The following is a 12,876-nucleotide window of genomic DNA, read 5'->3' as shown; positions in this document are numbered from 1 at the left end:
TCGCTGGTGGAGGCGCTCCGCAGCTGCTGCCAGCATGAACAAGGGCATCTTGCACACGCTTAGAACGAAAAGAGAAGTGAGTTCGCCTGAGGGGTCGCGGCCGTGGTTACCCGCCCGCGGGGAGGGATGCGAGGGGTTCGGGCGGCTGCACCGGGGTTGCCGCTTGATTTCCCGAGGAAATGGGACCGGTGTAAAGTTCTTGTATTAAAAGTGAGGTGTGAAGGGTAATGTAGAGGTAAAAGTGAAATTCACGTATTAAAAATGAAGTGGTGTAAAGAGTAATACAGAGGTAATATACAGGAACCGGTAATCCCTGCCTAGTTCTGTGTAACCCTTGCTCCCCTACTCGTGGGTCTGTAGCTGGGACATAAGATCAGCTCTTTTCTCTATTTTATCTTTCAGCTCATTCCCCTGGCCGGAATATTGTCCTTCGCAGCAGCTGGGGCATTCTCTTTTTGTGTCTATTCCCTATTCAGCAAATCTGATGTGATGTAAGCAAAAACTTATTGCTTGGAGCTTACCCTAACATGTTTTATTCAACCAAGTATTTGACTATCATGTTTTACACACAGAAAAAAAAACATTGTGCCAGGCACATGTTCCAGAGTACTGATAATGACTAAAGTATCTGCAGATTGTAAATAGTGAGGAAATTAATTCATTTGGAGTGTAGTCCAAGTTATTTCCTAACTTTTGATTTAATAATGATGGGGGTTTTGCTTTAGGTATAAGAAGTTTTAAATGTTATAATTAAGAATGTCATATAATCACATAGGTAGATGAGATGCACATATATTGCAACCAGGCTATTGACTTGTATATAGAGAACAGTGTTTGATAGTATTCCAATGGCTTGGCTGATAATTGGAGCCAAATCCTATACTCTTAAAGGTTTTGGGAGTATATTTATTTATTTTAAAGTGATTGGAATAGGCATTTTAACTGTTAGGATAAAAGTGTTAGGGTAAAAGTCCCTTGTGTCTTCATTCAGTTTTGATTTTTCAGCTTGCTTCCCTCACAATGATACGTGAACAGTGCTGGCTTGCTTGGTGCTTTAGAAGCTGCAAATAAAGCAAGCTATCATTGATTCCTATCCAGATTTTAAAATACAGTGCCCAAACCTGTAAACTTGTGTTTTAGGGAACTCCTTACTAAAGTGAATAGCTCTACTGACAATAGGCTGCTCATATGAAAATGTGTTCAAGGACACACCTTAAAACACAATGCCTGTTTTCTTTTAAAGCATTCACAAGATTGGCAGTTCAGAACCATGGGAAGCTATTGATCCTGCCAAGCCTCAGAAGGTAATTTGTACATATAATATATGTATAAATAGCATAGATTTCCAACACAATTAATCACTTTTTTCAATGTGTAAGAACTAGCAAAATATGATCGAGAGAACAAGTGTAAAGTTGATGTGTATCTAGTTAAAAGTGGAAACAAATGCTTCTTTCATTACTTTATGTCTTCACCTTATTAGCTAATAATAGGGATCTCTTACACTGTAGGTCTGATCTTAAATTCATACTGTACTTCTGGTTGTTGTCTTATGTGTGTTCCCACCCCAAACATCCATTTACTCCATTTCATTGATAACAGTGGAAATTTGGAATATAGAGGAAGTGCTGTTTACCCTTACCTTGTTCCTGAATTACAGAATTGAGTAAGAATGTTTGAGTACTGTAGCCCAAAGGAAAAATACCTTAATTTATTAGAACACTTAGAATAAGGAAAAGTAAAATTATTTGGCATGATTACTTAATTAATATCCAAGTGATTTTGTTCAACAAATTATTGTGCCATCTGTTGCATATTTCTGAAAGGAAAATGTAAAGCCACTAGAACTTCTTCACCAATAAGCTGATCTTTGATATGGGGAGGTGTGGGAGTGGAGTAAATGCTCACTGGGATTTTACTAACTTTCATATTTTCCATTTCTTCCAGCTGGTAACAATCAATCAGCAGTGGCAATCTATAAAAGAGCTGGAAGAGGTCAAAAAGCTGACGAAGTGAGAAGTTTCTGTTGCCTCACAAAGGTACCCTATGAATCTAGTGGAATCATTTCTGCACAAACTTGACTACTGAAATCAGTGTGCGGAAATGCTTCTGCTACATTTTTAGGGTCTCCCTACATTTTTTTGGCCTCTGGATGAGGAGTTTGATGTTGCTTTAGAAGCTGGCATACAGCATCCACATAGTCCAAAAATCTGAATCAAAATACTCATTTTCAATAAGCATTTGATGTAAATTTTTGAGTATTCAGATGGCAATTACAGATCAAAAAAGCCTTCATAGTTTTTGTAGCATTTCAGGATTTGTTTCAAAATACATTAGTTTTGCCATTTTATTAATTTTTAATAAAATAAATTCTAAATTTGTACATTTAATGTAAATTCAAAATATTTTCTAAATTGGGAATCCTGGTCTTCTTTCAGAGATACCGAACTTTCTGTTCTGTATTTCAATGTTGTATAGAGACCAAAGTCATAGCCAGAGGATGTCTTTGTATGGCAGCATATGTGGTCATACAGAACACTTGCATTCCTTGTCTGCATTAGATGTGGGGACAGATTAACAAAACTAATGTTGTGCTGTAAATACTGAAACTTACCCACTGAGGAGTCCAATAGGTTATTTAAGAGTGTATTTGAGACTGCAGATTTAGAACCTCAAAACCTAAGGGTTAGGCATGGCTAGAAGGAAAATGAAAATCAGGTAAATGTAATTCATGACTGAATTTTTTTGAAGTTACTAGAATTAGAAATTCTGCATCATCCAAAACTACACAATGTTAATTTCTTCTTTTTGTGCAAGGTTGTTCAAGTGCAAGCTACAATGTACTGCACAATTAACAATATTTTGAAAGATTTCTACATGCTATTAGGAATATCTCTTCTATCAAATAGAAACTAGCTGATTAAAATTAGGAATGATTCTATGAAGAGACAGTTCCTCTTTAAGCTTCTGTGTGTTTGATTATGGGTTGACCAGGGTAAGAATGTAATGGGCAGGGTCCCAGTAAAATCATGAGACAATAAGTGCATCCAATGGCAGAGCAGTCCTTTTGTAGATATTTTCTGTATGTGCCCTCTTCCAAGCAGTTTCTCAATCTGTTCCACAGTTTATTTTACAATGGATTGTCAGAATTCATAATGCTTTCTGTGAGGAAGAAAGCAAAAGTGAAACAACTGCTAATTGGGAAAAGTCCCCTTAAATGAGTAATAGTCAAGTGCTTTAGGTCATTCTGCTGCAGCAAAGACAAACTTCATTTAGAAAAGCTGTCTCCTGAATTCCAAGGTAGCTTGACTTCAGAAGCTGTTTTCTTCAGCTGAGAAAAAAAATAATCTAAATGTTGCATAAATATTTGTTTATCTAGTAAGGATGACTCAGCAGCATTTCTGCTTTAGAGTGAGAGGAGCTACTAGTCTTCAGAATAAGTCCTTAGCTTATGTTAAAGGAATGACATTACAAGAAGATTATCATAGAACCACAAAAATACAGAGCTCTGAGGAATACAAGTTTTAAGTGCTTTAAAACAGAAAATATTTTAAAATCTTTCTCTGTGTTTCCATATTTCTATGGACTGTAGCAAAAACAAAGTGCCATGCTCCAAGTTGATGCATTGATTGTTCTTCAATAAGTCACTTTTTTTAGCTGCAAATACTATGACCTAAGTATCTGTCAACATTAGGAAAATAAGTGTAAGTAAATTTTAGTTAATTTTTGTATTTAGCCACATTTCAGTGATGTTTCTAGTAGCACATTAAGCAGTGTGACTGCTGTCAGTCACAGGTTGTTGCTTATTTTATCATGTCCTGAAGCATAACAGCTTTGCTAATAAATGTGTTTTCCTTTGTAAGCTGTTCTGTTTTTCTTTATTAATATGGATTTCTGGGGAGGGTTTTCACACAATCTAAGAAAACAAAAAAAATTTTTTGGCAGTTCAAAAAGATTATGAATATTGTTAAAGCTCTTAGGGTTTTGTGTCTTTTCTGACTGTCCCTAAAAATCTGTCTCCTGCATAGAGCATTTTTTTCTTATAAGTAGCATACACCAAGAGCAATTACTGTGTCTCCCCAGGCACCTATTCAACATAAATCTATAAAGCAATGTGCAAGTTATTTCCTTGTTCTACAAACAGTAAAGATTCAACTGGTTGAATTTTATGAGCTGATGTTTATGAGAACAGTAAGGCTTCCCTGATCTGTGTCCTGCAAACCCATGAGTTTTAATTCCATGAACAATTTAGAGGCTATTGAAATAATTTAACAACTTTCTTATTTCTCTCTATTTCCTTTGCTGTCTTTGGTCTCCTACTCCATTCTGCTCTTGATTGTGGTTTGGTTGATGTTGGCTTTTTTTAACAATCACTAACTTTGCTCGCCCTAGCTAGTACATTTACATGGAACTATATCACTTCCAAATTTCATATTAATTATTAAGTTTAATAAAAATGGTCACTAGTTTGTTAGAGTTTCCAGTATAGGTTGGAAGCCATTAGAAGTGTGTTTTGATAGTTCTAATCACTATTAGAAATCCATCATTAGAATCTATAGTCATGCTTCTCTAAATTTTTCTATGTAGTCTATATGTAAATAGCTTTCTGGAAGAGCAGAAGAATAGAAGACTGCCTTTTGCAGTGTATATACAATGAATTGATAATTTTTGTTATTACAGTAGTACTTCAAGGCCTTAAATCTGCAGATCTTGTGGTGGTGTGGCTATCAGAGAGCTGTGTTGGGGTTTTTTGTTTCTTTGCATGTGATAGCCCCAGCGTCATCATTTCTCCTTCTGCACCCCTGCATTTCTCTGCCACAAGGTGCTATTAGTGTAGTTCTGCACTGTCTGGTTCCTTCAGTGGTGCCTTTCTGCAGAAAACAGTAACTTACAGAGGGGGCTGATGCACCTGCTGGAGGAAATGGTTCATCCTGCAGTTGTCTGCCTTAATGCAGAGGGTGGCTGTCCCTAGGACTAGCTGTGGAAAACAAACGAGTAATGGGAATGATTACTGAATCCAGCCAATATTTGGTGTTGGACACTGCTGAAAAAGCTTTCATGTTAAGCAAACATGGCACAGTTTTCCTTTGCTGTCCAGCACATCCGTATGCCAGACAGGAGCACATGGACAATGAAATCCCATGAAAAGTGTAACTGAAATAGCAATGAAAGCACTACTGCTGGCTTGGCCTGGGGCACTGGGGTTGGTGGGTGTTGCCCCTCAGGGGCTGGTGTGGACAGGGAGCAGGCAGCTTGTGTGCCCAAAGCTCTCTCCAAGGGGCAGCAGCCAGGGCTGTGATGGCCCCTGGGAAGCCGTGAGCTGACGCCGCATCCAAAGCACCTCGGCCTGTGCGCCCCGCCCTGGCCAAAGATCACACACCCTCACCAAGGTGTGCCAGCCCTATTTATGCTGGACCTTGCCCAGGTGAACAAGGGGTTTAGTTTAATTAGCATTTACTTTTAGATAATTTTGTTGCGGCCTACATTCTGACCAGAGCCATTGCTGGGGAGGTGTTGCCCTTCAGGGCTCACCCAGGGCGTGGGAGAGCCCCTCATAGCATGGGGAGCCCAGGGCTGGGACAGATTTCACCCTAACAAGTGAGAGCTGTCCTGCAGCATCACCACAGTGCCTGTGTGGGGACTGAGGGCCCTGTGAGCGAGGTGTAAGAGTGGGGGGGACAGAGCACTGGTTGGGAGCCCTAGAGACAGTTTGTCTGGGTACCAGGATATAGACCAGTGCTGGCCTTCACTGCCAGGTTACCAAACTAGTTCAAATAAACCCTCATCTCTTACCAACAGGGGCATGACAAAGGCTTTGGTTTGGTGTTGGTTTTCACATTTAAGTCTTCCAAGGTTTGGCCTGGTGTGCCAGGCTGGCTCCGTGGCTTCTGTTCAGGGGCTGTGACACTGCATGGCTCTGTCCTTTATCTGATGCTGCTGCTGCACAAACAAGGAAGTAAATGCAGAAAGTCTTGATCCCTGGTAGTAACAGAAAAATCTTATCAGTTTTCCAAAGAAATGCAGTCATCTACTGCTAATAAATCACCAATTCACTACATTAAAAGAAAGGGAAACATGGGGTTTTTATTCAAGCTGTTAAAACTGTTTCATTTAATGATGCATCTTTTCCTTCTGCTGTGACTTTTATAATTCAATAAAGCAAGCCTAAATTTTTTTTAAGACTGTTAGCACTATGCTGCCCATGCTGCTAGCATTATTAAATATGTTAGCATTATACTGCCATTACTGTGTTTAGTTTTCCTCTTGGCAAATGCTTTGAATAAAACATGCTATGGTCAGAAAAAATTAATTCATCTTCAAGACTGCAGTATCCACCTCACTCCCTAAAGCAGAAATCCACAGCACAATCCCAGTCACAATGACTTGCAGTTCTAGTCATTGCCTCATTGCCAAACTCTTGCCCATATTTTCTATGTTACAATAGCATGTTTTACAAAGTAGATGAAAAAACATCAGTTTGAAGTTAGGTTAATGTTTTATACTGATTTCAGGGAGGCATGAAATTAATACAGTAAAGTTTGCAGTAGTTGTGTATTTGAACTAGCATGCGTTTTTTGAAAATTCTCTCTCTTCTTAAGAAAAATTAAAACGTTTAAGAACTGGGCATGTCTGTGCTCAAGTTCTATTAGTTCACAGAGGAGGCGTTTCCACTGCACAAAACAGGGTGTTACAGGGAAGTTGGTGTTTGAGGATTTACTGTTGAGGGTGTCACTTCTCAGTAGGTGTAAAGGGCACAGGTGTACACCCTCTGCAGTAAACAGAATTACCACCAAAGTCATAGGTGGATTCCCTCAATAAAGAACCAAAGTGTTTGACCTTCCTATCTGCTTTTAGAAATCCCCACTGGTGTCTGGCTGGCAATGCCACAGGTACAACCTGCATTCCTTCAGGAATAGTACAGCACAGCAGGAAAGCTACAGTACATTTGTTGAAACTGGCTGTAATCAGTTACAAAAAGCAAAAACCAACTGAAGTTCTTTATCTACTGGGCTTTTTTCTTCTTCACTAAACAGAGAAAGTATGGCAACCCAACAAAGAAGGGAGATGGGGGAAACTCCAATATTCTTTTTTTCATACTTCATACTTTTCATACTTTTATAATGAAAGTTTTTGGTGTGGGCTAGACAGGTAAAACGTACCTTGTTTAGGAGAAAAGTGACTGTAAAACCAACAGATGTCTTAGTTGAACTGCACAACAGATCAATTTATGCTGCAGTCCGTAAAGGAAATTGGTATTGATTTCATTTCTGACCACCACAATTTGTTCCAGGTACAATAGTATGTTCCATACTTGGTTGCATGGTAGTGTAATGGAGTCTAATGTTTCCCAGTTGCTATCTGCACTACCCACATGACCTGGCTTTATATTTTCTTCCCTCCTTCTTCTTTTTGTACACAAACACGCCTTGCATCATAAACAAAATATGAACTCTTAAAAAAATAAAAAGAAATTTTAAAAAGCCATGCAAACAGCCCTGCAGTATTAATACCCCTACTTAGCCATAGCAGGGGGTGGGCTGATTAGTAGGGTTTAATTTTGTTATTACTCCAACTCCGTGAGCAGCTTCCTTCTAGCTCTGACAGCTAAAATTAGGAACTAGCTCTTCTCTTGATCCTCTCCTCAGAGCAATCTCAGATGTAGTAAGTCTGTGGAAGAAAAATATTCTGCTTTCATTGCTTCTTTACAAAGACAGTTAATAGAGTTAATGTAATGAGATATCCTGCATAGCTATTCATATCTAAAACATATCTTCATTTATAGCTAACTGCCCATGAACCTTTAACATTTGATAAGCAGAGAGTTACTGTCCTTTGAGTTTTCTATTATATGACTTGAACTTTGCCCTGTGGCAGGTTGAGGAAGCTAGGTTGCTTGAAAACCATCCTCATTGATTCCATATAGGTTCTGTTTCAAGCAAATAGAAAGAAAACAGTGTGTAACTGATTGGGCAATTTCTGTTTCCAGTTTAAGGTGTGTCTCTTCTGCAATAGCTTAGAAAATACAGAATTGCTTAATAGCTTCAAGAAATGAAAGAAGACTTTACTGGAAGGATGTTGTGGTCTGAGTTCATCAGCCTCCCTCATCTGTATTTTCTCTCTCTGAAGTCTGTTCCACTAAATCCAAAACCACCACTGTACTAGCAATGTGTTTACAGAATGTAAACACAACAATATTTATCATTTAAAATTGTACCTGCCTAGTTTGAAACAAAATTGTTTCCCTTGGTGTATGTTTTTGATTGAAAGTGTCCTCTGATTCTTCAGAAAAAAGCACAGTCAGGAATGCTTCAGATGGAAGTATCTGCACCCCAAAGAAGGAATACTTATTTTTATGGAAACAAAGGGCTTGCATGATAACTTACCTTGTTAAGTATTAGTATTAATTAATATAATCTAATTACATTTCAGATATCTGTAGCCTCAAATAATTTCTATTCATATGATTTTTTTTCCTTAGATGTTTGTACCTGGAGGAAAGCACTGGAGCTTGCATTCCATGTGTTTACCCATATATGCCTTCAAGAAGTGTCTAAACTCCTTCCCAGTAATTGATCAGGCAGTCTGTGCTAGGTTTGTGCTTTTCCTTATTGCATCCATTAAAAAGTTAAATCCCCTGTGGCTTTTTTAGGAAAAAATAAGAGGGTTTGGTGGGGGTTTATTTTAGGGGGAATGGGATGTTTTGGAGTTGTGTTGCTGTTTCTTTACTGACTAATAAGACATTTCTAGGATGTGTAATAGAATATATTCCCTTGCCAGCGGGAAGTGTCCGTGGCTCTGCTCAGCACAGAGCTCTTGGTGAACGCTGGGAGCGCTGCGCCATCGTCTGGAAAAGCCGGGAACGGGCTGGAAAGCTCCCAGGTGAGGAGAGGCTTTGTCCATGCAGGTGCGTCGCACTTGTTCTCACAGGGGAAACGGGAGCACGAGAAATCTGTAAAAAAAATGCAGAATAATTGTATGCTACGTTGAACTACAGAGCACCATCTTAACTATGAAAGTGTTTGTTTACAGTATTTTTCTCAAAAATTCTGTTTTACAATTAAAAGGTAAAGGTAACTGGTTTTATAAGTTCATGTTTCATCACTTTAGGGATTTATTAAATAATTTCTTTGTGTGTGCTTTGGGAAAAGAAATAGAAAGATTGCAGGGACGTGGGTGCTCTTAATGTACCTGGGATAAAAGCAAATTTTTAGTCTGCTTGCCATCTGGGTCTTTTTGTTTATTCATCAGCTGAACTAAAAATCCCTGTGTGTATCAGGACTTAGCTATGTAAAACAATGCAAAACACACTCGATACAGACAACACTGATGATTTATGTGCCCTCATGTACTGGCTGATAATGGTCCTGGAGAAACAGCTTATTTTTTTACCATGTATAATAATAAGGCAATCATGAAACAGTCATCTTAAGGATAAAATTATACTTTTGCTTATGAAATGGCACATTTTTCCCCTATATAAATTGATGCCATAAAAGGTGTAAATGTTTCATTGCTGTAATAAAAGCAGTTATTTTATCCTGCATATTTAGCACCAGTTTTTCAAACTGTGCAATACTGAGAGAAAACAGAGATAAAGGAGCAAAAATACTCAAAAGAGCAAATATGATGATGAAGATATAATGATTTTACAGCTTTACACACAGAAGGCAGCTACACGTGTATTTTAAGAGCAGATTGCTGTGGTGGCTGCAAAACAGAAAATGGAAAGGATCCATATTTATTCTAGTAGCTTCCAAAGTTGTGTCAGATATTTCAGAGAATGAAAGAGCATGTAGGGTCATTCCTAGAGCATTCAGCTGTGGAAAATGGAATAAGAAGAGTAGACCAGTAGGGGATTTTCCAGCTCCAGAGCACAGACGCTGTCAATGCTGAGCATGCTTTGTTATAGAGGGGAGGAGAGGGTGAAACTGGAAAGGAAATTAAGGGTGGGAAGTGTGGAGGACATTTTTTTTTTAATGGTAGAAAGGAAATCTAGAGGCTTTCAGATTAGGTCTTTCCTGTGAATTAGCAACTTGGTTAGAGGGCTTTATTTTTATTTCATTGATCAAAGAGGCAATGATCTTGGGGCAAAGGCAGGCCTGTATTTGAACAGCACAGTTCTTGGGGTGTGTTCCACCCCTGGTGCAGTGAGAGAAGCTCCTGGTGACCCTGGAAGCAGCAGTGCCCAGACTGTGAGCTGGACATTATTAATGAAACTGTGGAGAGGACAGAATATGGCAAGAAAACAAAGAGGGAAACTGAGAGCAGTGGCATAATGCAAAGAGTTGGTGAAAAATGACTTTTGAGATATGTGTGCTCACTCCTGGAAAAACTAAATGTGTTTGGAGCAATCAGCAAGAAAAAAGACCTTGGCAATGCCTTTTTGGATAGAGGGAAATGAGCTGGATACTTCCAGGGGATTGTCCCCATCTCTTGAGATCCCAAGGGAACTTCTTCTCTGGCAATGGATTCGTTTATTGGACTAGGAAGCTGCTGCAGAATGTACCATGTTTTTTACCCAACCACTCATCTTTGTTCATTACAGTTATTTGTAGAGAGAAATAATGCTTTAACAGCCCTGCCTGTGCAGCATCAGTGCAGTGTCCTCATGAGATCCCACCAAAATACCTGAACAGAATCCTTGCCACTCATTACTTGATGTGTGTCTTCTGGGGTTTTTGCTTCTATGTCAGAAAATTACTTTTAAATGCCAGCCTTCTGCTTTTCTGAGTCACTCTGCCACTTGGGAGTGATTCTGCAAGAAATAGCAGATATGTACAGTAGTGAGATAATTGAAGACCAGATTCAAGTATGACATTTTAAATGGTAATTCTGCTGGTGAAGAAAGAAATGCTGCTGGTATTGAAAAGACAAAATGTCGACACAATTAAAAACAAAAACCAAACCACATAATTAAGCAAGGAAAACATTCAGAACCAAAATATGTTTCTGATAATCTTCTTCTTAGGATAAGAACACTTCAGAAGGGAAGAGTAGGATGTGAGGGTTTGCAGTCTACTCATATGAAAATGTTTTCTTGACTCATATAAGTAGGTTGTCATCAAAACTGTATCTGTGCTTCAGAAAAGGATGGGTGACAATCACCAATTTAAAAAGAAAAACCTTCTCCCAATGTGGACTTCCAAAAGTGGCAGAATTTTCTTGGGATTTCATCTGTTCAGTCAGCAAGAGTATTCCAGCATAGCTCTGGAAACCAGAGATACTGGTTGTGGAAACCTGCTTGGATCTTGGAAGTTTTTTGTTTAGAAAGAAGTTCTGTCAAGTATATGCATTTTCATTTCAGGCAGATTTGTTAGAAGGAAAAGAATAGTGTAAGAGTGTGTAAACTATCTTAGCCACATTAAATAATCTGGCTTGGAAAAACATGAGACCTTATTTATAATAATCGCCCTTTTCTCTAAGCTGATACTAAAAACAATCTTGGAGTATCTATAAAAACTTACTGATGCTTTTATTCTTTATTCTCATTTCATCTTCTGTTGCCTTTTCTCTGAACTTCCAGTCTACAGACCTTGGTAGCAAGGGCCCTCAAGGGTGAATGTAGGGTTTCAGGAATGTTCTGCCAGTTGCTTCATGATGATCCTTCACCATAATTTGTCAGCTTATACTTTCTGAAGTGCAATTATTGCACGTGAAATCACAAGTCTTAAATTGTTCTGACTAAAGACAGACAATTTATTCTATGTATAGCATCTGCAAACTGAGTTAAAACTGAATGTTCAGACATTTCAAAACACAGCTGCCCTAAGAATCAGATTGCTGTAAGAATTCGAAGACTATGAGAGAGAGAAATACAAATAAATATTTTATAAGACAATGTGAAGTTTAATAATCGATTTAATAAAACCCACAATAAAACAACACACCTTTTTTCTTCAATTGAACAAATGTATAGTAAATTATTAAAAAACTGCAAATACAATACATGTCTACTGTACTTCAACATCTAATTACATCAATGGTAAACCCCAATTTAATTAAAACCCATTTGAGCATTAGTATGTGCAAAATACCTTTGTTTGTGGTTTTTGCCAGTAAGTTTGAAAGGATGGGATGCACATTTTTAATGAACTGTGATATGGCTTAATTGATGACAGTGTTTGTATTGCAGCATTACCTTCCCAAGCACAGCGCTGCTTTTCAGCTGCACACACTCCCATGATGTACAGCAGTGTTCCTGTTTCTTGCCCAAACAGATACAATCTGGTGTTATGTGCACTCTGTCCAGATTCTCAATGTGTTGTCAGCTTTCATCAATAAAAATCCATCATGTGATCCCTACCTCCAAAAAGGGAGGAAAAGAAGCCAAAATTGTTACCACCAAATCAGCCTTATGAAAATGTGAAACGCTAGTGAGTTTCAAAACAGAAAATAGCTGAAGTATTCACAGCTGAATATCACAATAACCATAACTGGGCAAAAGCTTTCCTTTCTGATCCACACAGAGAACTACTTTTCATGTCAGTGGAAGTTCTGCATAAGGTGAAAGTACAGAATAAACAAAAAATACTCAAAGCCAAGTTCTTGCCATCTTCTGAACTTTGTACATCGTGTTCTTGCTGCCCTTCGCTTCTTGAATGCGACTGACGTCAGAAGCAGGTTAAATCTGGGCTTGTAGGTGAATGATAGCTTAGTGTAAAGATTTATTATCTTGGGTACATTCAGAATACAGAGGTTCCACAATGAGGCCAAACAGTTCCACTTTGTGGACTCTGAGCTGTCCAGATGAATACACAGTCTTTCCAGGTTGCCTCCTCTCTGTAAATACAAAAGGGCCTTTCTGCCACTGTAGGTTGTTATGATATTGTTGTCCAACATCTTTAGGTTACAGAGCTTCCTTGGATTTTGCTTTAT

General features: G+C 38.5%; 1 protein-coding gene across 1 annotated transcript; it reads left to right on the top strand.

Moving 5' to 3' along the window:
* Positions 1 to 34: 34 nt before the first annotated feature.
* On the top strand, positions 35 to 3,862 carry CUNH15orf48 (chromosome unknown C15orf48 homolog). Its single transcript, XM_031055948.1, has 4 exons — positions 35 to 76; positions 403 to 491; positions 1,244 to 1,304; positions 3,125 to 3,862. Exons 1-4 carry the CDS (start codon positions 35 to 37, stop codon positions 3,215 to 3,217), a joined length of 285 nt encoding a protein of 94 aa, XP_030911808.1. The 3' UTR covers positions 3,218 to 3,862.
* Positions 3,863 to 12,876: the final 9,014 nt, after the last annotated feature.

Source organism: Geospiza fortis, unplaced genomic scaffold, assembly GCF_000277835.1.
Source record: "Geospiza fortis unplaced genomic scaffold, GeoFor_1.0 scaffold171, whole genome shotgun sequence".
Classification (NCBI taxonomy): Eukaryota; Metazoa; Chordata; class Aves; order Passeriformes; family Thraupidae; genus Geospiza; species Geospiza fortis.
The sequence above is the reverse complement of the archived record's forward strand: the minus strand, read 5'-3'. Positions and strand labels throughout refer to the sequence as shown.

Coding starts and splice junctions, on each gene's coding strand:
- CUNH15orf48 (XM_031055948.1), top strand. CDS start 35: ATGAACAAGGGCATCTTGCACACGCTTAGAACGAAAAGAGAA. Junction 77..402: donor CGCTTAGAACGAAAAGAGAA/GTGAGTTCGCCT, acceptor TTTATCTTTCAG/CTCATTCCCCTGGCCGGAAT. Junction 1,305..3,124: donor ATCCTGCCAAGCCTCAGAAG/GTAATTTGTACA, acceptor TCTGTTCCACAG/TTTATTTTACAATGGATTGT.